This window comes from Amphibalanus amphitrite, unplaced genomic scaffold, assembly GCF_019059575.1.
Source record: "Amphibalanus amphitrite isolate SeventyFive unplaced genomic scaffold, NRLGWU_Aamphi_draft 000664F_arrow, whole genome shotgun sequence".
NCBI classification, from domain to species: Eukaryota; Metazoa; Arthropoda; class Thecostraca; order Balanomorpha; family Balanidae; genus Amphibalanus; species Amphibalanus amphitrite.
In genome coordinates, this window is record NW_024882158.1 from 216490 (window position 1) to 241118 (window position 24629).

The following is a 24629-nucleotide window of genomic DNA, read 5'->3' on the forward strand; positions in this document are numbered from 1 at the left end:
TCGTGTCCTGTTTGGAGCTGGTTGGCAATGAACTGTTAGGGAAACGTGCCCATTTATGACTTCAGCTTATGCACTTCTTCGGCATATCACTAACCCTATCGTTTCTTGCCGCCGTATGTATTACATGACGTATCATCGGCCGTTTTCGGCTCTGCGCCGGTATCTTGGCGGGTGCCGTCTCATTTCTTACTCTATCTGACCCCGCTGTCACCTGCTCCAGCTACCGGGAGGGTCCCGGTAACGCACTGCGCTGCACCTACGAGGGTACGCTCAAGGATCTCCTGGTCGGCTACAAACCCAGGCAGCCCAAGCGCATCTACTACCAGCAGCTCTCGATCCGCATCAACGAGCTGGAAAACAAACGGCAGGTCAAGGTGAGTTGGAGTTCAGCGAGAGGCTGGCTAAAGGACAAAGAGACGGACTAAATTCATCATTCAATGATAAACAGTTTCAAGTTTAGGCCTACGACGTTGGGGTTGGGAGCTAAGTGGACTGGGTTATTAGTTTGCCCGTCGTAACGTTCGTCCATCTAACCGTCGCACCATTTTCCCTCGCAGTGTATCTGGGTCGGTCCTCGCCTCAAGGAGGAGAAGGAGCTCGTGCTGTACCCGAACAAGGACGGCACGGTGGCAGACCTTCTCGAGGAGGCGGCCAAACAGGTGCAGCTCGCTGACGGCGGCTCGGGCCAGCTGCGACTCCTGGAGATCGTCGGACACAAGATAGTCAGTGTGGTGAAGGAGTTTACACACCTGGATACCCTGCCGGTCGGCTCGGCCAAGGTGGGTGCAAGGGTGGAAGTTTGGGGGACTGGTGTTGAAAGTTGGGGGAAGGGGGTATATGCAGCTGTGAGGGAACGTGAAATACGTACGAAATAAAGTCTGTTCCATACCGAGCTGAGTTTGATTTTTTTTTTCGGCAATTATCTGCTTCGTTCAATTCGTCTAATATACTAATATCTCAGCAACCGGACAAGCGATCGGGATGGAACCAAAAAATACGTGACGAGAGTTTAACAGGCTGACGTAATACCCCGTCGCGACGCGAAGCGAGCGGCAAAAGTCGCTTGTATAATAGCTATGTGTATAGAAATCACGCCCTGCTTTGAGCGGGGCACTTTGGCCGCCCGAGCTTGATATGGAACAGACAATAGTAGAGTTTTTAAGTCATGTGCAGCAGGGGGGGGGGGCAGTGAAGGGCGTGGTGCGTTTTGGGACTATAGGCTGACCGCTTAGGCTGACCGCTTTTACTGCATTTTTTTACTTCCACGGACCCTTCCCTAATGTATGGCTGGCCTCTTGGCACTACAGTACCCCCCAGGCAATTCATCGTTGACTGTCTCCCTACATATATTCTTCCTCTCTTGGTGACATCCCCTATGAATTTCTCTTCCAACTATGTAGTTATCTCCTCGCTGTAACCATCTCTTCCGTCTCCGTGTCAGGTGTACCGGGTGGAGGAGACGCCGCGTGACGAACTCAAACTAGAGGAGGACGAGCTGCTCGTGCCGTGCGCCCACTTCCAGAAGGAGATCTTCTCCACGTTCGGTGTGCCCTTCCTGCTCCGAGTCAAAGACGTAAGTGGTCTGCTTTGGTAGTGTGAGCACTTAGAGACGAAGTGATCCGACGGATTATCCTTGCGGTTTGCATGCTGCGGTCTGCCAGTTACCTGACCTGACCTGACCCGTCCGCAGGGAGAGCTGTTTTCGGCAGTCAAAGAGCGGATACAGAAGAAACTCGAGGTTCCAGACAAAGAGTTTGAAAAGTATCGGTTCGCACTAGTGTCTCAGGCGACGCACAAGTTTGTGCCAGAGGAGGCCGACTGGCACCTCAGTCTACAGGATATTCGGCCCAAGATTGGCTCAGGTGAGAACCGGTTTCCGACACTCACATGCTTATTGTCATACCACAGATTTACTGCAGGGTTATCCGCCCGACATGGGTGCATCACTCTAAAGTGGCCGCTGGGCAACAGCAATTGGGCAGCCGTTGCTATTCACGTGAGAAAGAAACGTTGCCAAGTTTGTTGGTTGCTGACTTTCAGTTCTTAGTCGTATGCCATGCTCCTCGTACTTTGCACGTCTTATAATTCGTATTTGACGCACCTTACATGAATACGTTCCAGTTTAACCCGCGACCTGGTGGGGGGGGCTATTTTTTGCCCCCCCCCCCCCTCCAGACTTTTCGATATATCTCCAGAACCGCTGCGCCGATCGTCACCAAACTTTCAGTACCCTCCCGGACATCAATTTTACACATGGTGACCAAAAATTTTTCCAAAAGCTATGATAGGTTGGCCGGAAATGACGTCAGAGTGACGTCATGTTCTGCCGTTTTCGACCCAAAAAAGGGTTTCGCGGGAAGAGCTGTCAGGCCTATAGCTTTGCAAACACAGAAAAATGTTTAGGACATAAAAGCTGTAGAATTGACAGGGCTACAAAACTGCTATCTCGGATTTTTGAATTTTTTTGATTTTGACCCCCAAAAATCAAAAAATATATTTTTGGGATATAATAGTCGAAAAATCCAAAAAGTTTTTTGAATTTCGCAAAAACCGGAATATATGTGATAGTCCTTACCGCCTTCCATCCACATACCAAATTTTAGATTGATACCTCTTTTTTTGGCGAAGTTATAGCGAAAAAAACTGTTCAAAATTGATGACGTCAAATTTTCAAACTCAATTTTCAGCAATTCTAGACCTCGTAGCGCAAAACAAAGACCACCATTAGACTCCCCGTGACGAGCTGCATCGAATCGATACCCTTTTTATGCAAAAATATCAACTTTGAAATTTGACCTTTTTTGACCTGACCTTGACCTGACCTCCACCAGAAAGTGACCTAAACCGTACCTGATGGTCTTATAACCAACACCATTGGGTTGGAAATGAAAAACTGGCCATAAAACATGCATCGCACAACCTTAGTAAAGTTGGGTTCATGTGGTGACCCTTGGTGACCTTTGGTGACCTGACCTGTGACCTGACCTGGTATGACCAGTGACCTCTAATAGCAACATATGTACTAGACAACTGACGTCTTATCGCTGATTTTCGACAAAATGCGTTTTACTCGGTGTTAAAGCGCTTTCCCTAGAAGCCCCGTGAACGGTGAAACATTTTATCTTTGACCTGACCTGTGACGTCATCGGTGACCCCGAGGTCAATAAAATTTGGTTTCCTTCGACAAATTTGACAGGGCTATCGAACGCCGTTTGAATTTTGCGGATCCGTCCAGTAGTTTCGGAGATACGAGGGGGGGGGGCAAAAAATAGCCCCCCCCCCACCAGGTCGCGTTATAAACAGACCCCACCAGGGCGCGGGTTAATAAACCCTCAGCCGGTACTTTATAACAGGAACGGCTATGGCTGTTTGAAAAGCTGAACCGTAAGCACACATTTGACCTTGATGTCTGAGCCACCAACGCGTTCGGTTAGCTGCCTTCTGACGCCAGGCCGGGCACAAGTCAGCGAACGGCTGTGGATTTAACAGGGCTTGGGACTGATTAAGTGAGATAGCAGGTTCTTAGCTAATGTGGTGCGTTAATCATGACAGATACTGACTGAATGAACACAGCTGAAAGTGGATGTGGTATTTCGTGGCATTACATTTTAATACGTGACTGGTTTAGTTCGTTTACGATTTGTTCGTAAACGACTGGTTAAGTTCGTTTGGTTTATGGCTCAACAGCTGAGCCTGAAACCAAAAGCGAGCTGCGGATGAAGCGTAGCTGACTGGCAGTCGACACTGTCTTCCTGGCTATTTGGGAAATGCTGTCGGTGGGATACACGTTTTGTTAAGGAGTTTGGGTGAAGGGGATGGACCTGGGTGAAGGTTTCTGGGTAGCCGGAGCCACCCATGAGGAATGGTGAGAGCCGGCTGGTACCGGTCACTCCGTACACTGTTGGCAGGATGGATGATCGGAAAGCTGACCGTTATCAGGAAATATAAGAATATTGTGTGAGTGCTTGCTTTGGGTTCACGCTCTGACTTTGCTTCTCCAATTACAGGTCTTTCTTATACAGAAACAAATGACTATCAGGCACATGTTAGGCGCCTGCTACATATTGCTAATCGATCGTGCTTGCTGCGTCTTACCAAGACGTCGTTTTGACTGTTCTCCCCGCCATTTTCAGGCTCCTCGACTCTCTCCTGGCTGGGTCTGGAGCACATGAACAAGACGCCAAAGCGCTCCCGATACAACTACCTGGAGAAGGCCATCAAGATCTACAATTGAGCTTGAGAAGGCGGCGGAGCCGACAAACGCTAGTTGGGCGGGCCGCCAATAGGTGGCGCCACCGTGTACAGTGTTGATTGGCGGCCGGGCTCGGGCCCGTCGCCCCTGTCGAGCTGTGATTACCCCCTAGCTAGGGACGCGCGCGTGCGTCCGCAACAGCAGCGGGCCAGAGCGCTACTGAGCTGCTGAGAGAGAGAAAGAGCGAGTCGAGAGAGTCGAGAGAAAGAGCGCGCGAGCGAGCGATCTGAGCTGCCAAGCGGCCCGTGGCGCGCGCGGGCCGCGCACGGCCGAGTCTCACGGGCAGGGGGCGCCGCGCGGGCCGGCGCGTCAGCCGGCGCCGGCCGAGACCGTTTGTTTTTACCTCCTATTGCCCGCGGACTCTCCGCGCACTACCTGATCGTGATCGTGTCTGCCGATAATGATTTCTCTTTGACCGCCGGCCGAGCGCCGACAGCGCCGCCACACGGCCGCCAGACGAAACGACAGTTGCTCGCAGTGCCACAGTGTGGCGCTGACCGAGTCCCTTGCGATTTGAGTTCATTCCAACAAATTCTGAGGCAGCCGAGGTTGAAAAGTAAAACACCAAGTGCTATGTTTTAATAATAAATTATGACAAATGAATGGTATTTTGTGTTTATCGTCGTGGCCTGGTGATGCAGGGGGTGCTGAATACCTTAGCAGTTAGCAGTCTCAGGGCCTGAAAACTATGATCTTCTTTTTCGGAGTCGTACTCACTTATGCTAGTGAGTTTACTGTTTCATTTTACCGCAATATCAGAACTCAGAAAGTGGCTTATACTACCACGAGTAGTTACTGCTAGATATTCAGATTGAATTAACCAATCCGTGAACCCAAAAATCCGCTCCAATCATAGTTACGGCACTCGGCCGCCAGGGGCGCTGTCACGCGAACGGCCTTGACCGCTCGCACGTGTCAGCGGCAGTTCGGTCCCGTTATTGATAGCTTGGGAGCGCCTGTCGCCTGGAGCTCTGAAGTCTGAACGTTGATTTAGGCGATCGTGTTGCTCCGTGTCGGTAACGTGTTGGGTGTATTATCACGCGCACTTATTGAAGGGGGTGGGGGTCGGATAAATAGGTATCCGTAAAAGAGGCGGATATCTATGGAAAGTCAGTACCCCATAATTTTTACAATTTTCATGGCGTTGCATGCCCTGAGCCCAACGACATTTGAACCGCGACATCTTCCTAAAGGTCATTGCTGGCCAGAATACCAGACACTTCTGCGGTAACAATTGAATGCCTTGACCGATTATATGAGTAGATATGACCAGCCCACGATTTTAAGTATTCACTGCTGAAAATGTAATTTTGGGTACTTGACCTAGCTCTGACCTGTTCCTGGGCACATTTGATCCAAGAATCGAAAGTAGGTATCTCGTGGCGAGCTTCGTATTGCGACGTAGCTCCCGGCTCTGTGACCGTTGGCTTAAAGGTAGTGTGCCAGCTTTCTTGGACCATATGGAGTTAATGACCCGGATAAGGAGAACCGGATTTTTAGAACTTATCCATACCTTCAAAACTTATGGAAACGTCTTAAATTCTTCAAATTTTGAGTACCCCAGTGCGAAATTCGCCCCGACGGGTTGTCGGTCGTACCCCAACCACATTTCACACCACTATGAACAATAAATGCACACACTAAAATCGCTATTACCGATAGGCTCATCCAATCAAGTTTCGATAAACCCGTTCATCATCATCTCCTGCGGTTTCGAACACGCCTGTTAGGTGGCTTCTGATGCTCGTCGAGGTCGGAATTTCCAAATACGCGTGGTGCGTCGGGCCGCGCGCTCTGACTTCGGCCAAGAAAAAATGCGTCAGCTGATCATTGTCATTTCTGCCACTTGCGTGTGGTGTAATGGGGTCATAACTTAAGAGACGGCTGTTTCATATCAATTATTTTACATAAAATCATATTTCAAACCACAAATTAATGTTCGACAGCCAAATTTAAGAAACAATACCAATACAGGCTTACAGTTTAAGGCTCGACATTGTGTTGTCTCCGATTAGACAGCTGATAACTCATTCCCGTACGTCGTATGGTCGTAACACTATAATGACCTTTGCTTATTGTCACAAGTGCGCCGCATTCGCGATTGTTGCCCGACGCCTGTTTGCAGGTGAGCCCACTACAGTTGTTATACATATCTAAAAACCGATAAACTTTTAGGCGAAAAAGGCACTATTCCAGGCCCATTTTTGATTTTTTTTTGCGATATTAGGTAAAAACAGAAGCTTCTTATCCTAGGAAAAATAAAACGGGAAATCTTTCAAAGGTGGCACACTACCTTTAAAAGTTACCAGCTGAGGACTTTTATGCTCCCCCCCCCCTCCCCCAAGCTGGGTGGCTGGCGAGGGACTTCAGCGGGTCCCGTAGCTCAGTTGGTAGAGCGTTGGACTCCGCGTGGTGAGAGCACGCGTTCCCGGTTAAAACAGTCCGGGTTCAAAGCGCGACAGGCGCTTGACGTTATGGCCCTCCTGACAGGTATGGCTGCAGTTGGTGGCAGGCCGTAGCCAGGCGAAGTCAGCGAGGGGACCGGCCGTGCGCGGCTATGTGCGCACGTTAAACTTTGGACTCTAAATTCTGCCATAGAACCGGAATTGCGCGATCGGAGGGTAGAAGGCAGGTTCAACGCAACAAGCTTCGCTTAGTGGGTGCTCTGTCTTTGTGAATCCTTCCTTTCAAAATGTTCGGGCTTCGGACTAAAGCTATTAAAAAGAAAAAATGCAGGGTTATCTCTCAGTAACATCCTGGGGCCAGTGAAGGGTAAGTTAATGGACACCAGTATAATTAATGACTTTTGGCCGGCAGCGTCATTCAGTGTGAGAACGGACGGTATTTAGCCGGCTTATCAGGTCTTCTGACGGTCAGAGAGAAATCAGAGAGTGGAAGAACGGCCAGAAAGGCGAGTAGTGGGCAACGACTCAAAACTGTAGTGAGGCCGGTTCTCTGCTCGGTACGGTGATCCCACTCCATTCTTCATGAGTGTCAGTGGACCAAGGTCTATTCAAACAGCAGCCGGGTACATTTTTACCTCTCCTCTGCTGTCTGATGCCTGTTTCTCTCCGCACTGCGATGAATCGGGCGGAATGTACTAGTGCTATGCTCTATAACATTTAGCTGCGCGTGACTCGGGAGACAGGCTGAAAAAAAATCTTGAAAAGCATCGAATGATGTTGGGGAAACTTTGAGGTTTGTCGCTAGCTAGTAGTATCGATTTTCCAGAGCTTCCGAGCAATTGTTAATGAACCGTGCCGAGGCTCACTGATTGCTGATAAATACTGAAAATGGCGGCAGGGCGCGGACTAGTGGTCGATGGTTGCACCGATGGGGAATGGAAGTTTGGTTATTTATCGCGGTTATTGTTCCGATATTTTTTTTTGTGTTTAGTAGATGAGTGGATTGTTCGATTAGGTAGCTTCCAGGCAGCAAAAAGTAAGCCTGTTGGCTGCGCGATTCTGTGTGTTCTTGATTCTTTTGATATCGAAGCTGGACTACGCGTGTTTTGTTTATGATTCTGCAAGTGAGTCCAGCAAGAAGTCCCTGGACGCAGTACATCACGCTGCGCTCCGCGTTGCCACCGGGGCTTTCCGCACTTCTCCAAAGAGTAGTCTTCTGGCTGAAACGAATGAGCCACCTCTAGCTCTTCGTCGCCAGATGCTGGGGATGCGTTACACTTTGAAACTTCGCCAATACCCAACGCATCCGACGTACCCGTACGTCTTTTCACGTCACGCTACTCGATCTGACGGGAGGGTACGACCGTCGTTCGGAGAACGCATGGGAGGTCTTTTTTCAGCTGCTAACATATCCTTGCGTGGCGTTCGGCGTACCTGGGACACGCCCCCTCCACCCTGGAAAAACGCCAATCCGCAAGTGGACCTCTCACTATCGACTGTTAAGAAGGACAACTTGTTGCCTGCTGAGGCGCGAGCCAGAGCCTTAGAGCACATTGCCGTTTATGATGGTTTTATCACGGTTTATACAGACGGCTCGAAGACAACCGAGGGAGCGGGCTGCTCTTTTGTCGCTGGTCGTGACACCCGCTCGTTTTCTCTGCCACCTTCCGCCTCGGTGTTTTCTTCAGAGCTAGTCGCTATAGAGAAGGCTTTGTGTTTCATCGAGGTTTCTGGCAGTCCCTTTTACTTGATTTTATCTGATTCTCTTAGCAGCTTATTGGCCTTACGTACTTTTAACTCAGTTGACCCCATCGTGCGGGACATTTTAACTCGGCTTACGTCGGTGGAGCAATCTGGAAAATCAGTCCGTTTCTGCTGGATTCCCAGTCACGTCGGCATTGAAGGCAATGAGCTTGCTGATGCTGCTGCCAGACGCGCCGCCGCAGCACCCTGCACTCGGCGCTTGCCTCTGCCTGCCCGGGATTTTTATCCGCTGGTGCGACCCTTCATGCTTTCAAAGTGGCAGGCAGAGTGGGATTTGTGTGTAAGGAACAAGCTGAGAGAGTTGAAACCAACTCTAGAGCCTTGGCAGTCTTGCCTGCAAGGCAATCGTTTCCAGGAAGTGGTCCTCTGCAGACTCCGTATTGGTCACACATACGCGACGCACAGCTATCTCCTTTCAGGAGGTGAGCAGCCTTTGTGCAACAGGTGTTCCGTGCCTCTAACCGTCGCTCACGTTCTTTTATCTTGCCCACTCTTTGAACGGAACCGGACACGCTACCTGGGCTGTATTGCTCCTGGTACCACTATCCGCCACCTACTGGGTGACGAGTCACCCTGGGTTTTATCCGGCAATATTTTTTCCTTTATCCGTTCGGTCAACTTCCAGGTGATTTACTCAACCTGACCCAATTCCTCTCTAGTCTACTTGTCTAGTCAGTTGATTGTTACGACGCTCTTGCGTTGTTCTATCTTACCTTGCCGTTTTTATCAAGTCTTTTACTTTCTTAGCCTTGGTATATAGAAGGTCTCTTGTTTTGAAACACTTGTTTTATTAGAGTGACGTTATGGGCGCAAAATGACCTTCGCAGTCGGCGCGCCCTAAAGCCCCAATAAACAACAACATTGATGGAAATGTTTGTCATTTTGACAGGCTGTTCACTGTTCAGCTGATGATTCCCTTCTGTGCGATTGTGTAACCAGTATAGCGCCTTTTGGGGCGACTAACGGAGCGAGCGAGGGGGTGAGTCTTGCACGTGCGAAATTTCGAGGGGGTACCTCCAACTGACTTGTGCACGGCACCCTACTGACCGGTTTCTAGCGATGTGCCAAATTTGAGCACAATCGGCCCAGCCGTTCTCGAGATCTGGGAGCGGCACCCTGCACGTGCGCACGTGCAAAATGGGTCCCAACTGACTTGTGCACGGCACCCTACTAACTGGTCCCTAACCGTGTACCAAATTTGAGCGCCATCGGTCCAGCCGTTCTCGAGATCTGGAAACGACCCCTGCACGTGCGCACGTGCAGCAGCACCCCAACTCTGGCACATGGATATGCAGTGCCTAGTGGGTGCCTACCTACATGCCAACTTTCAGCGCAATCGGCCAAGTAGTTACCGAGATATTGCAACAATTACAAAACGGACACCTCTTCGTTTTGCACGTGGCACGTGCATAAGGGGTCACCCACATGCATCAGGAATAGTCCAATACTTGGTAGAAGGAATGAAGCTACCCTACAAAAATTACCGCGTGTAAATCGGTCAAGTGGTTGCTGAGATATAAGCCTCGCAAAAGCGTGACCACGGCCGGCCGGCCGGCCGGCCGGCCGCTCATACTCAGAAATTTCCGTTAATCTAAGGAAAGACTACGCTCGCTTCGCTCGCTCCGTAACTAGATATCGAGTGGTCAGGCTTCAGGGATGGGCAAAGCCAGCTGTGAATTAAGTGTGAACAACGTGCACTCTCGCACAATATTATGTTCTACTCAGGCTTTAGGCCGGAACCCGATGCCTCTCGGCTGCCCCGTATGCATCAGGAGTCAGGACCCCCCCCCCCCACACACACACCCACTCACTTCCTCTTTTTTTCTCTCTTCCTCTCTGGCAGGTTCGAGTTCCCGGACGTGCTGCGTCTGAACGACTTTCTGCAGACGCCGGAGAGCACGCCGGCCGAGTACGTGCTGCACGCGGTGCTCGTCCACTCGGGAGACAACCACGGCGGCCACTATGTGGTCTTCATTAACCCCAGAGGCGACGGAAAGGTACGGAAGGGTGATAGGCAAATGTGGCAGGAATGGGGAAGGAGGGGGGGGGGGAATGGCGTTTGTGTTGGGAAAGTCAGCCGTTTGCGGTGGGAGGATCCTTAATATGTCATCAGGTGTGTCACGTTTGTGAATTGACTCGTAAAACCCGACACCAGTTCAGTAGACCAGTTAACGACTAAGCTAATGCTGTTTCGGAGAAGTTTTTCCTTAGCAGATTGGGATGGTAAGCATGAGAAAGGTACAGCTATAGTTAGTTTCTGAAGATTCAAAGTAAAATAATAAAGTAAATGGGAACTAGTCTAGGTCTATTTAACTGGCTAGTTACGGTTAGTTTTTAGTCGAGCTTCGTGGTGTCAATATTGATCTAACCTTCTCACACCCGTTCTTCCCCTTCACCAGTGGTGTAAGTTCGACGACGACGTGGTGTCGCGGTGCACGCGCCAGGAGGCGATCGACCACAACTTTGGCGGTCAGGACGAGGAGTTGAACCTGACGGTGCGCCACAGCACCAACGCCTACATGCTGGTCTACATCCGCCGCTCGCACCTGGCCGAGGTGCTGCAGGAGGTCACCGAACAGGACATCCCGCTGGAGGTGAGCGGTGGGACGGTGGCGTGGGCGGAAGGAAAGAGGTACTGGGAAATGGAGACATACTACGTGGACCATGCTGCACTGGGAACAGAGTATATATGAGTAGATTCTGGGACCAGATGTTTTGATGTCAAATGTTGCTAGGAATTGAGCAGTGGTGCTGTGACCGGATATTTGTAGACCAAAGGGCAATTGAAGTATATTTGCACGGACTAGAGTCCAGATATATGTATTCTGGCCAGCGCTCGACCGCCTCTCTAACGCCTTTTCCTCCTGTTTTTTTTTTCCCAGCTGACTGAGCGACTGCAGGAGGAGAAGCGTCTGGAGGCCATCCGGCGGCGGGAGAGGAACGAACAGCACCTCTACATGCCCGTACAGGTCAGTGACGTGTATTGAACATCTTAGGCCGGACATGCGGGGCCTGCCCGCCGTCATCAGCTGTTTGGGCTCTGTCTTAACCCCAAATACACCGGGATCGGCTCGTTTTTACTTCTGTTGGTTGCCCCTTTACCCTTTCCTCCCAGTTGTAAGTGTTCGTGTGCTCCGCCGTCCTGCGAGGGGGCCGGATGGAACCCCTCTGCCTTACGTCTTGGGGTCGCTAATCGTCGCTAATCGCTAATCTTTGTATAATAATAATCTAATGTATAATAATAATAGAACGTCGCTAATCCTCAGCCCCACCGTGGCATCATTCCTTAGCTCCTTTGTCTCACTTCGGCCCTCAGACTCGTCGGGGTCCGTCTTACATAATTGCCGAGTCCTGTACAACTGTGACCTGACGCGGGCAGCTTATGTGTGAGCATGGCCTGATGTGACCCGACATGACCTCAGTAACGTCCACTGACGCTCCTATCTTCCGCAGGTGGTTCTGGAGGACAGTTTCGAGGGTCACCACGGTCCGGACCTGTACGACCCCGAGAAGGTCAACTACCGGACGTTCAGAGTGAAAAAGTCGGCCACCCTCCGAGAAATGATGGACCTCTTCTCAGAGACACTGGTGAGTAATTTTGTCACTGTTTGGGGTTTGACAGAGAGTTGAGATGTGACTCCGATTTGTGAGGTCAGGCGGGAGGCGTTTGTGGGATCACTGTCTAGGATGGCAGTTTGGTCCTGCCTCACGTTGAAAGATTATATTTAGTTCATGGCTTAGGTTAATGGTGAGCTAACACAAAGTTAAGGCTCCTGGTGAAAGTTCAGGGTGTCGAGCCCAGTCACAGTTAGGTTCACTGTGTGAAAACAGTGTCAGGTCTCCGTGGTAAATTTTTATAGGATTACAGCGTAAATTCACGGCACGGATTCTAACTGCACAGCGTTATTTCAGAGCGTTGGTTCCCGATGTCTGCGTGGTCACCGTTGGTGCTAAGCTTAGACGCTCTCGCCTCCCGGCCTGTTGACAGAAAGTACCTGTGAAACACCTTCGGCCGTGGCCGATGACGATCCGCACCAACCAGACTAACCGACCCACGGTGATCGACATGGACGGAGACATCCTGAAAAAGGTGAGAGAGAAAAAAAACACCGATAATAGAGAAACTGCGAAATATGCTGAGAAACGGTGGGTAAGGTGTCAGCAGTCGACATTGTACACTCTCATGCTAAAAAAGATGGATACTTCATCAATCGTCGGCATGCATCCTGCTACAGAAGGTTGGGAACTGGCTGTGACTCTGACCTCTGTGACCTTTCTGACCTCTGTGACCTTCCCTCAGGTGTCAGACCTGGCCGACTCGAACTCTGCGTGGACGCTGTTCCTGGAGTGTCTGCCGGCCGACCAGCCGCCCACCGCCTCGCTGCCGCCGTTCGACAAAGACTGTGATGTGCTCATCTTCTTCAAACTCTACTGTCCGCGCACCAAGCAGATTCACTACTGCGGCCACCAGTACATACCCATCTCCAGCAAAGTCCGTGAGTGACAACTAACCAACCTGTCGCCCTTCGGTGGGCGCTGACTAGGTGTCTTGCGCAGTAGCCAGAACCATCGCGGATATATTACTTTGAAGTGTTTACTAAAAGTTAGCTACAGGGTAGCTACCCATTTAATGTTTTGGTTATATGTGTATCACTTTCTTTGTATTGTATTAATGTGTCATGTGCCGTTTATGTTGTGTATGTGCGTTTGTGGATTTTTTTTTTGCGCCTGCCGCAAGAGGAAGTCCTAGAAGTTTTAGATACCGTAGTGGTCTTTATCTCCGATAGAGAAAGCAATATTAGAATAACTCGCCCCTCATCTACCCCGCCTGCCGAGTTAGGCTCGCCCAGCAACAAGCTTGCTTAGCTGGGTGGCCTATTTCGGTGGGCATTTGACCATGCTGAAACCTGACCAGGAACCGACACCGACCTTTTGATCTGCATGCTACTGGCTTATACCCATGTCCTTGTGTGATTGTTCCAACTCCCTGTGCGAATGTGTAACTAACCAAGGTATGAATGTAAAGGTACTGAATAAAAAAAAACGTAGTGTCTAGTCAAAGCTATTTTTAGCTTTGATTTCTTTCCGCCCCTTGCATGCATGACTCATAACACTACTTGCATCTGTATTTGGCTGCACAGGTTTTTTTCGCTTCTTTTTTTGTTATTTTCCTTTTCTTAGCAGGGAGTGTCACGACTTGCATATTTTTGTTTTTGGTGTTAACGTATGGTTCTGTGGTCGTGCGGGACCGTGGGTGGACACTCCTGGTCGTCTGTTCATGGGCGGCGGACTATTTCATAGATTAGTTTAAAAAAAAAAATGCGTTTACTGATAGTCATACTGAGAGATATGCAACGATGCCAATTGATTTGACATTGTGATGTGTAGTTTGCAGGCACGCAAATATGCGCGATAATTGGCTAGTATTTGTTTGTTCATGAGGTAAGTAGTTTGATAGTCATTAGTCACGATATAGGTTTCGTGATCATTCTCCCTCTTCTAACCGATCTCCTTCGTCGCCAGGCGAGCTGGTTCCCCTCCTCAACGAGCGGGCCGGCTTCCCTCCGGACACCGAGCTGCACCTGTACGAGGAGCTAAAACCGAACATGGTGGAGCGTCTGGAGGAGCTGGAGACGTCGCTGGACAAGGCGCTGGACGAGCTGATGGACGGAGACATCATCCTCTTCCAGAAGGCCGAGCATGAGCCGTGCGACGGCGACCTGCCGACTGTCGAGGATTACTACAAGTGAGTTTTAAGGAAGGGGTAAAAAAGTGTGGTAAAAAAGAACCGATCAGGCAGAATACGTGTCGCGGCTCTATTCTTACCATGGACATCTCGGTATGCAGTTGTGGTCTGGCTTGTCAAACTCATTGAAATGTTTAAACTACAAGTTTTTTCCCTGTGGAGGCAATGCTCAAACCAAACCACACAACTCCCGTCCCTCATGTGTGCGGAACAAATCTTCTACCTTGTAGAGATGACATTCTTTCTAACGCTGTCCCATTCACAGAGATCTCTTCTACCGGGTGGAGGTGACGTTCTGCGATAAGACGGTGCCGTCGGACCCGGGTATTGTGATCGAGCTCTCCCAGCGGATGAACTACGATCAGATGGCGCGCGCCGTGGCGCTCCGGCTCGGCACCGACCCCTACATGCTGCAGTTCTTCAAGGCGCAAAAGTGAGCAAGATCAGGCCGGGACCGCCGTGATGTGGCACTAGTGGCAAATAGGACGAGTAGAATACGCTGATGGGAACTTGATGGTAATTTGTATGTGTATATCGTGTCCTGTTTGGAGCTGGTTGGCAATGAACTGTTAGGGAAACGTGCCCATTTATGACTTCAGCTTATGCACTTCTTCGGCATATCACTAACCCTATCGTTTCTTGCCGCCGTATGTATTACATGACGTATCATCGGCCGTTTTCGGCTCTGCGCCGGTATCTTGGCGGGTGCCGTCTCATTTCTTACTCTATCTGACCCCGCTGTCACCTGCTCCAGCTACCGGGAGGGTCCCGGTAACGCACTGCGCTGCACCTACGAGGGTACGCTCAAGGATCTCCTGGTCGGCTACAAACCCAGGCAGCCCAAGCGCATCTACTACCAGCAGCTCTCGATCCGCATCAACGAGCTGGAAAACAAACGGCAGGTCAAGGTGAGTTGGAGTTCAGCGAGAGGCTGGCTAAAGGACAAAGAGACGGACTAAATTCATCATTCAATGATAAACAGTTTCAAGTTTAGGCCTACGACGTTGGGGTTGGGAGCTAAGTGGACTGGGTTATTAGTTTGCCCGTCGTAACGTTCGTCCATCTAACCGTCGCACCATTTTCCCTCGCAGTGTATCTGGGTCGGTCCTCGCCTCAAGGAGGAGAAGGAGCTCGTGCTGTACCCGAACAAGGACGGCACGGTGGCAGACCTTCTCGAGGAGGCGGCCAAACAGGTGCAGCTCGCTGACGGCGGCTCGGGCCAGCTGCGACTCCTGGAGATCGTCGGACACAAGATAGTCAGTGTGGTGAAGGAGTTTACACACCTGGATACCCTGCCGGTCGGCTCGGCCAAGGTGGGTGCAAGGGTGGAAGTTTGGGGGACTGGTGTTGAAAGTTGGGGGAAGGGGGTATATGCAGCTGTGAGGGAACGTGAAATACGTACGAAATAAAGTCTGTTCCATACCGAGCTGAGTTTGATTTTTTTTTTCGGCAATTATCTGCTTCGTTCAATTCGTCTAATATACTAATATCTCAGCAACCGGACAAGCGATCGGGATGGAACCAAAAAATACGTGACGAGAGTTTAACAGGCTGACGTAATACCCCGTCGCGACGCGAAGCGAGCGGCAAAAGTCGCTTGTATAATAGCTATGTGTATAGAAATCACGCCCTGCTTTGAGCGGGGCACTTTGGCCGCCCGAGCTTGATATGGAACAGACAATAGTAGAGTTTTTAAGTCATGTGCAGCAGGGGGGGGGCAGTGAAGGGCGTGGTGCGTTTTGGGACTATAGGCTGACCGCTTAGGCTGACCGCTTTTACTGCATTTTTTTACTTCCACGGACCCTTCCCTAATGTATGGCTGGCCTCTTGGCACTACAGTACCCCCCAGGCAATTCATCGTTGACTGTCTCCCTACATATATTCTTCCTCTCTTGGTGACATCCCTATGAATTTCTCTTCCAACTATGTAGTTATCTCCTCGCTGTAACCATCTCTTCCGTCTCCGTGTCAGGTGTACCGGGTGGAGGAGACGCCGCGTGACGAACTCAAACTAGAGGAGGACGAGCTGCTCGTGCCGTGCGCCCACTTCCAGAAGGAGATCTTCTACGTTCGTTGTGCCCTTCCTGCCTCGAGTCAAGACGTAAGTGCTCTGCTTTGGTAGTGTGAGCACTTAGAGACGAAGTGATCCGACGGATTATCCTTGCGGTTTGCATGCTGCGGTCTGCCAGTTACCTGACCTGACCTGACCCGTCCGCAGGGAGAGCTGTTTTCGGCAGTCAAAGAGCGGATACAGAAGAAACTCGAGGTTCCAGACAAAGAGTTTGAAAAGTATCGGTTCGCACTAGTGTCTCAGGCGACGCACAAGTTTGTGCCAGAGGAGGCCGACTGGCACCTCAGTCTACAGGATATTCGGCCCAAGATTGGCTCAGGTGAGAACCGGTTTTCCGACACTCACATGCTTATTGTCATACCACAGATTTACTGAGGTTATCCGCCCGACATGGGTGCATCACTCTAAAGTGGCCGCTGGGCAACAGCAATTGGGCAGCCGTTGCTATTCACGTGAGAAAGAAACGTTGCCAAGTTTGTTGGTTGCTGACTTTCAGTTCTTAGTCGTATGCCATGCTCCTCGTACTTTGCACGTCTTATAATTCGTATTTGACGCACCTTACATGAATACGTTCCAGTTTAACCCGCGACCTGGTGGGGGGGGCTATTTTTTGCCCCCCCCCCCTCCAGACTTTTCGATATATCTCCAGAACCGCTGCGCCGATCGTCACCAAACTTTCAGTACCCTCCCGGACATCAATTTTACACATGGTGACCAAAAATTTTTCCAAAAGCTATGATAGGTTGGCCGGAAATGACGTCAGAGTGACGTCATGTTCTGCCGTTTTCGACCCAAAAAAGGGTTTCGCGGGAAGAGCTGTCAGGCCTATAGCTTTGCAAACACAGAAAAATGTTTAGGACATAAAAGCTGTAGAATTGACAGGGCTACAAAACTGCTATCTCGGATTTTTGAATTTTTTTGATTTTGACCCCCAAAAATCAAAAATATATTTTTGGGATATATAGTCGAAAAATCCAAAAAGTTTTTTGAATTTCGCAAAAACCGGAATATATGTGATAGTCCTTACCGCCTTCCATCCACATACCAAATTTTAGATTGATACCTCTTTTTTTGGCGAAGTTATAGCGAAAAAAACTGTTCAAAATTGATGACGTCAAATTTTCAAACTCAATTTTCAGCAATTCTAGACCTCGTAGCGCAAAACAAAGACCACCATTAGACTCCCCGTGACGAGCTGCATCGAATCGATACCCTTTTTATGCAAAAATATCAACTTTGAAATTTGACCTTTTTTGACCTGACCTTGACCTGACCTCCACCAGAAAGTGACCTAAACCGTACCTGATGGTCTTATAACCAACACCATTGGGTTGGAAATGAAAAACTGGCCATAAAACATGCATCGCACAACCTTAGTAAAGTTGGGTTCATGTGGTGACCCTTGGTGACCTTTGGTGACCTGACCTGTGACCTGACCTGGTATGACCAGTGACCTCTAATAGCAACATATGTACTAGACAACTGACGTCTTATCGCTGATTTTCGACAAAATGCGTTTTACTCGGTGTTAAAGCGCTTTCCCTAGAAGCCCCGTGAACGGTGAAACATTTTATCTTTGACCTGACCTGTGACGTCATCGGTGACCCCGAGGTCAATAAAATTTGGTTTCCTTCGACAAATTTGACAGGGCTATCGAACGCCGTTTGAATTTTGCGGATCCGTCCAGTAGTTTCGGAGATACGAGGGGGGGGGGCAAAAAATAGCCCCCCCCCCACCAGGTCGCGTTATAAACAGACCCCACCAGGGCGCGGGTTAATAAACCCTCACCGGTACTTTATAACAGGAACGGCTATGGCTGTTTGAAAAGCTGAACCGTAAGCACACATTTGACCTTGATGTCTGAGCCACCAACGCGTTCGGTTAGCTGCCTTCTGACGCCAGGCCGGGCACAAGTCAGCGAACGGCTGTGGATTTAACAGGGCTTGGGACTGATTAAGTGAGATAGCAGGTTCTTAGCTAATGTGGTGCGTTAATCATGACAGATACTGACTGAATGAACACAGCTGAAAGTGGATGTGGTATTTCGTGGCATTACATTTTAATACGTGACTGGTTTAGTTCGTTTACGATTTGTTCGTAAACGACTGGTTAAGTTCGTTTGGTTTATGGCTCAACAGCTGAGCCTGAAACCAAAAGCGAGCTGCGGATGAAGCGTAGCTGACTGGCAGTCGACACTGTCTTCCTGGCTATTTGGGAAATGCTGTCGGTGGGATACACGTTTTGTTAAGGAGTTTGGGTGAAGGGGGACTGGGTGAAGGTTTCTGGGTAGCCGGAGCCACCCATGAGGAATGGTGAGAGCCGGCTGGTACCGGTCACTCCGTACACTGTTGGCAGGATGGATGATCGGAAAGCTGACCGTTATCAGGAAATATAAGAATATTGTGTGAGTGCTTGCTTTGGGTTCACGCTCTGACTTTGCTTCTCCAATTACAGGTCTTTCTTATACAGAAACAAATGACTATCAGGCACATGTTAGGCGCCTGCTACATATTGCTAATCGATCGTGCTTGCTGCGTCTTACCAAGACGTCGTTTTGACTGTTCTCCCCGCCATTTTCAGGCTCCTCGACTCTCTCCTGGCTGGGTCTGGAGCACATGAACAAGACGCCAAAGCGCTCCCGATACAACTACCTGGAGAAGGCCATCAAGATCTACAATTGAGCTTGAGAAGGCGGCGGAGCCGACAAACGCTAGTTGGGCGGGCCGCCAATAGGTGGCGCCACCGTGTACAGTGTTGATTGGCGGCCGGGCTCGGGCCCGTCGCCCCTGTCGAGCTGTGATTACCCCCTAGCTAGGGACGCGCGCGTGCGTCCGCAACAGCAGCGGGCCAGAGCGCTACTGAGCTGCTGAGAGAGAGAAAGAGCGAGTCGAGAGAGTCGAGAGAAAGAGCGCGCGAGCGAGCGATCTGAGCTGCCAAGCGGCCCGTGGCGCGCGCGGGCCGCGCACGGCCGAGTCTCACGGGCAGGGGGCGCCGCGCGGGCCGGCGCGTCAGCCGGCGCCGGCCGAGACCGTTTGTTTTTACCTCCTATTGCCCGCGGACTCTCCGCGCACTACCTGATCGTGATCGTGTCTGCCGATAGATTTCTCTTTGACCGCCGGCCGAGCGCCGACAGCGCCGCCACACGGCCGCCAGACGAAACGACAGTTGCTCGCAGTGCCACAGTGTGGCGCTGACCGAGTCCCTTGCGATTTGAGTTCATTCCAACAAATTCTGAGGCAGCCGAGGTTGAAAAGTAAAACACCAAGTGCTATGTTTTAATAATAAATTATGACAAATGAATGGTATTTTGTGTTTATCGTCCTGGTGATGCAGGGGGTGCTGAATACCTTAGCAGTTAGCAGTCTCAGGGCCTGAAAACTATGATCTTCTTTTTCGGAGTCGTACTCACTTATGCTAGTGAGTTTACTGTTTCATTTTACCGCAATATCAGAACTCAGAAAGTGGCTTATACTACCACGAGTAGTTACTGCTAGATATTCAGATTGAATTAACCAATCCGTGAACCCAAAAATCCGCTCCAATCATAGTTACGGCACTCGGCCGCCAGGGGCGCTGTCACGCGAACGGCCTTGACCGCTCGCACGTGTCAGCGGCAGTTCGGTCCCGTTATTGATAGCTTGGGAGCGCCTGTCGCCTGGAGCTCTGAAGTCTGAACGTTGATTTAGGCGATCGTGTTGCTCCGTGTCGGTAACGTGTTGGGTGTATTATCACGCGCACTTATTGAAGGGGGTGGGGGTCGGATAAATAGGTATCCGTAAAAGAGGCGGATATCTATGGAAAGTCAGTACCCCATAATTTTTACAATTTTCATGGCGTTGCATGCCCTGAGCCAACGAATTTGAACGCGACACCTACATCTTCCTAGGTCATTGCTGGCCAGAATACCAGACACTTCTGCGGTAACAATTGAATGCCTTGACCGATTATATGAGTAGATATGACCAGCCCACGATTTTAAGTATTCACTGCTGAAAATGTAATTTTTGGGTACTTGACCTAGCTCTGACCTGTTCCTGGGCATTTGATCCAAGAATCGAAAGTAGGTATCTCGTGGCGAGCTTCGTATTGCGACGTAGCTCCGGCTCTGTGACCGTTGGCTTAAAGGTAGTGTGCCAGCTTTCTTGGACCATATGGAGTTAATGACCCGGATAAGGAGAACCGGATTTTTAGAACTTATCCATACCTTCAAAACTTATGGAAACGTCTTAAATTCTTCAAATTTTGAGTACCCCAGTGCGAAATTCGCCCCGACGGGTTTGTCGGTCGTCCCCAACCACATTTCACACCACTATGAACAATAAATGCACACACTAAAATCGCTATTACCGATAGGCTCATCCAATCAAGTTTCGATAAACCCGTTCATCATCATCTCCTGCGGTTTCGAACACGCCTGTTAGGTGGCTTCTGATGCTCGTCGAGGTCGGAATTTCCAAATACGCGTGGTGCGTCGGGCCGCGCGCTCTGACTTCGGCCAAGAAAAAATGCGTCAGCTGATCATTGTCATTTCGCCACTTGCGTGTGGTGTAATGGGTCATAACTTAAGAGACGGCTGTTTCATATCAATTATTTACATAAAATCATATTTCAAACACAAATTAATGTTCGACAGCCAAATTGAAACAATACCAATACAGGCTTACAGTTTAAGGCTCGACATTGTGTTGTCTCCGATTAGACAGCTGATAACCATTCCCGTACGTCGTATGGTCGTAACACTATAATGACCTTTGCTTATTGTCACAAGTGCGCCGCATTCGCGATTGTTGCCCGACGCCTGTTTGCAGGTGAGCCCAATACAGTTGTTATACATATCTAAAAACCGATAAACTTTTAGGCGAAAAAGGCACTATTCCAGGCCCATTTTTGATTTTTTTTTGCGATATTAGGTAAAAACAGAAGCTTCTTATCCTAGGAAAAATAAAACGGGAAATCTTTCAAAGGTGGCACACTACCTTTAAAAGTTACCAGCTGAGGACTTTTATGCTCCCCCCCCCCCTCCCCCAAGCTGGGGTGGCTGGCGAGGGACTTCAGCGGGTCCCGTAGCTCAGTTGGTAGAGCGTTGGACTCCGCGTGGTAGAGCACGCGTTCCCGGTTAAAACAGTCCGGGTTCAAAGCGCGACAGGCGCTTGACGTTATGGCCCTCCGACAGGTATGGCTGCAGTTGGTGGCAGGCCGTAGCCAGGCTAAGTCAGCGAGGGGACCGGCCGTGCGCGGCTATGTGCGCACGTTAAACTTTGGACTCTAAATTCTGCCATAGAACCGGAATTGCGCGATCGGAGGGTAGAAGGCAGGTTCAACGCAACAAGCTTCGCTTAGTGGGTGCTCTGTCTTTGTGAATCCTTCCTTCAAAATGTTCGGGCTTCGGACTAAAGCTATTAAAAAGAAAAAATGCAGGGTTATCTCTCAGTAACATCCTGGGGCCAGTGAAGGTAAGTTAATGGCACCAGTATAATTAATGACTTTTGGCCGGCAGCGTCATTCAGTGTGAGAACGGACGGTATTTAGCCGGCTTATCAGGTCTTCTGACGGTCAGAGAGAATCAGAGAGTGGAAGAACGGCCAAAAGGCGAGTAGTGCAACGACTCAAAACTGTAGTGAGGCCGGTTCTCTGCTCGGTACGGTGATCCACTCCATTCTTCATGAGTGTCAGTGGACCAAGGTCTATTCAAACAGCAGCCGGGTACATTTTACCTCTCCTCTGCTGTCTGATGCCTGTTTCTCTCCGCACTGCGATGAATCGGGCGGAATGTACTAGTGCTATGCTCTATAACATTTAGCTGCGCGTGACTCGGGAGACAGGCTGAAAAAAAATCTTGAAAAGCATCGAATGATGTTGGGGAAACTTTGAGGTTTGTCGCTAGCTAGTAGTATCGATTTTCCAGAGCTTCCGAGCAATTGTTAATGAACCGTGCCGAGGCTCACTGATTGCTGATAAATACTGAAAATGGCGGCAGGGCGCGGACTAGTGGTCGATGGTTGCACCGATGGGGAATGGAAGTTTGGTTATTTATCGCGGTTATTGTTCCGATATTTTTTTTGTGTTTAGTAGATGAGTGGATTGTTCGATTAGGTAGCTTCCAGGCAGCAAAAAGTAAGCCTGTTGGCTGCGCGATTCTGTGTGTTCTTGATTCTTTTGATATCGAAGCTGGACTACGCGTGTTTTGTTTATGATTCTGCAAGTGAGTCCAGCAAGAAGTCCCTGGACGCAGTACATCACGCTGCGCTCCGCGTTGCCACCGGGGCTTTCCGCACTTCTCCAAAGAGTAGTCTTCTGGCTGAAACGAATGAGCCACCTCTAGCTCTTCGTCGCCAGATGCTGGGGATGCGTTACACTTTGAAACTTCGCCAATACCCAACGCATCCGACGTACCCGTACGTCTTTTCACGTCACGCTACTCGATCTGACGGGAGGGTACGACCGTCGTTCGGAGAACGCATGGGAGGTCTTTTTTCAGCTGCTAACATATCCTTGCGTGGCGTTCGGCGTACCTGGGACACGCCCCCTCCACCCTGGAAAAACGCCAATCCGCAAGTGGACCTCTCACTATCGACTGTTAAGAAGGACAACTTGTTGCCTGCTGAGGCGCGAGCCAGAGCCTTAGAGCACATTGCCGTTTATGATGGTTTTATCACGGTTTATACAGACGGCTCGAAGACAACCGAGGGAGCGGGCTGCTCTTTTGTCGCTGGTCGTGACACCCCGCTCGTTTCTCTGCCACCTTCCGCCTCGGTGTTTTCTTCAGAGCTAGTCGCTATAGAGAAGGCTTTGTGTTTCATCGAGGTTTCTGGCAGTCCCTTTTACTTGATTTTATCTGATTCTCTTAGCAGCTTATTGGCCTTACGTACTTTTAACTCAGTTGACCCCATCGTGCGGGACATTTTAACTCGGCTTACGTCGGTGGAGCAATCTGGAAAATCAGTCCGTTTCTGCTGGATTCCCAGTCACGTCGGCATTGAAGGCAATGAGCTTGCTGATGCTGCTGCCAGACGCGCCGCCGCAGCACCCTGCACTCGGCGCTTGCCTCTGCCTGCCCGGGATTTTTATCCGCTGGTGCGACCCTTCATGCTTTCAAAGTGGCAGGCAGAGTGGGATTTGTGTGTAAGGAACAAGCTGAGAGAGTTGAAACCAACTCTAGAGCCTTGGCAGTCTTGCCTGCAAGGCAATCGTTTCCAGGAAGTGGTCCTCTGCAGACTCCGTATTGGTCACACATACGCGACGCACAGCTATCTCCTTCAGGAGGTGAGCAGCCTTTGTGCAACAGGTGTTCCGTGCCTCTAACCGTCGCTCACGTTCTTTTATCTTGCCCACTCTTTGAACGGAACCGGACACGCTACCTGGGCTGTATTGCTCCTGGTACCACTATCCGCCACCTACTGGGTGACGAGTCACCCTGGGTTTTATCCGGCAATATTTTTTCCTTTATCCGTTCGGTCAACTTCCAGGTGATTTACTCAACCTGACCCAATTCCTCTCTAGTCTACTTGTCTAGTCAGTTGATTGTTACGACGCTCTTGCGTTGTTCTATCTTACCTTGCCGTTTTTATCAAGTCTTTTACTTTCTTAGCCTTGGTATATAGAAGGTCTCTTGTTTTGAAACACTTGTTTTATTAGAGTGACGTTATGGGCGCAAAATGACCTTCGCAGTCGGCGCGCCCTAAAGCCCCAATAAACAACAACATTGATGGAAATGTTTGTCATTTTGACAGGCTGTTCACTGTTCAGCTGATGATTCCCTTCTGTGCGATTGTGTAACCAGTATAGCGCCTTTTGGGGCGACTAACGGAGCGAGCGAGGGGGTGAGTCTTGCACGTGCGAAATTTCGAGGGGGTACCTCCAACTGACTTGTGCACGGCACCCTACTGACCGGTTTCTAGCGATGTGCCAAATTTGAGCACAATCGGCCCAGCCGTTCTCGAGATCTGGGAGCGGCACCCTGCACGTGCGCACGTGCAAAATGGGTCCCAACTGACTTGTGCACGGCACCCTACTAACTGGTCCCTAACCGTGTACCAAATTTGAGCGCCATCGGTCCAGCCGTTCTCGAGATCTGGAAACGACCCCTGCACGTGCGCACGTGCAGCAGCACCCCAACTCTGGCACATGGATATGCAGTGCCTAGTGGGTGCCTACCTACATGCCAACTTTCAGCGCAATCGGCCAAGTAGTTACCGAGATATTGCAACAATTACAAAACGGACACCTCTTCGTTTTGCACGTGGCACGTGCATAAGGGGTCACCCACATGCATCAGGAATAGTCCAATACTTGGTAGAAGGAATGAAGCTACCCTACAAAAATTACCGCGTGTAAATCGGTCAAGTGGTTGCTGAGATATAAGCCTCGCAAAAGCGTGACCACGGCCGGCCG

At 50.1% G+C, this 24629-nt stretch overlaps 1 protein-coding gene across 1 annotated transcript in view; it reads left to right on the plus strand.

The window, feature by feature from the left end:
• LOC122364251 overlaps window positions 1-24629 on the plus strand; it is a 50020-nt gene that overhangs the window by 16427 nt on the left and 8964 nt on the right. The window contains exons 18-34 of the mRNA XM_043334453.1: window positions 221-374; window positions 558-779; window positions 1442-1573; window positions 1691-1862; window positions 3909-3957; window positions 10265-10418; window positions 10821-11015; window positions 11304-11390; window positions 11875-12009; window positions 12410-12511; window positions 12722-12917; window positions 13945-14167; window positions 14433-14600; window positions 14922-15075; window positions 15259-15480; window positions 16140-16268; window positions 16386-16557. Coding sequence (XP_043190388.1) covers window positions 221-374; window positions 558-779; window positions 1442-1573; window positions 1691-1862; window positions 3909-3957; window positions 10265-10418; window positions 10821-11015; window positions 11304-11390; window positions 11875-12009; window positions 12410-12511; window positions 12722-12917; window positions 13945-14167; window positions 14433-14600; window positions 14922-15075; window positions 15259-15480; window positions 16140-16268; window positions 16386-16557 — 2666 coding nt within the window. The remainder of the gene's footprint in view (window positions 1-220; window positions 375-557; window positions 780-1441; window positions 1574-1690; window positions 1863-3908; window positions 3958-10264; window positions 10419-10820; window positions 11016-11303; window positions 11391-11874; window positions 12010-12409; window positions 12512-12721; window positions 12918-13944; window positions 14168-14432; window positions 14601-14921; window positions 15076-15258; window positions 15481-16139; window positions 16269-16385; window positions 16558-24629) is intronic.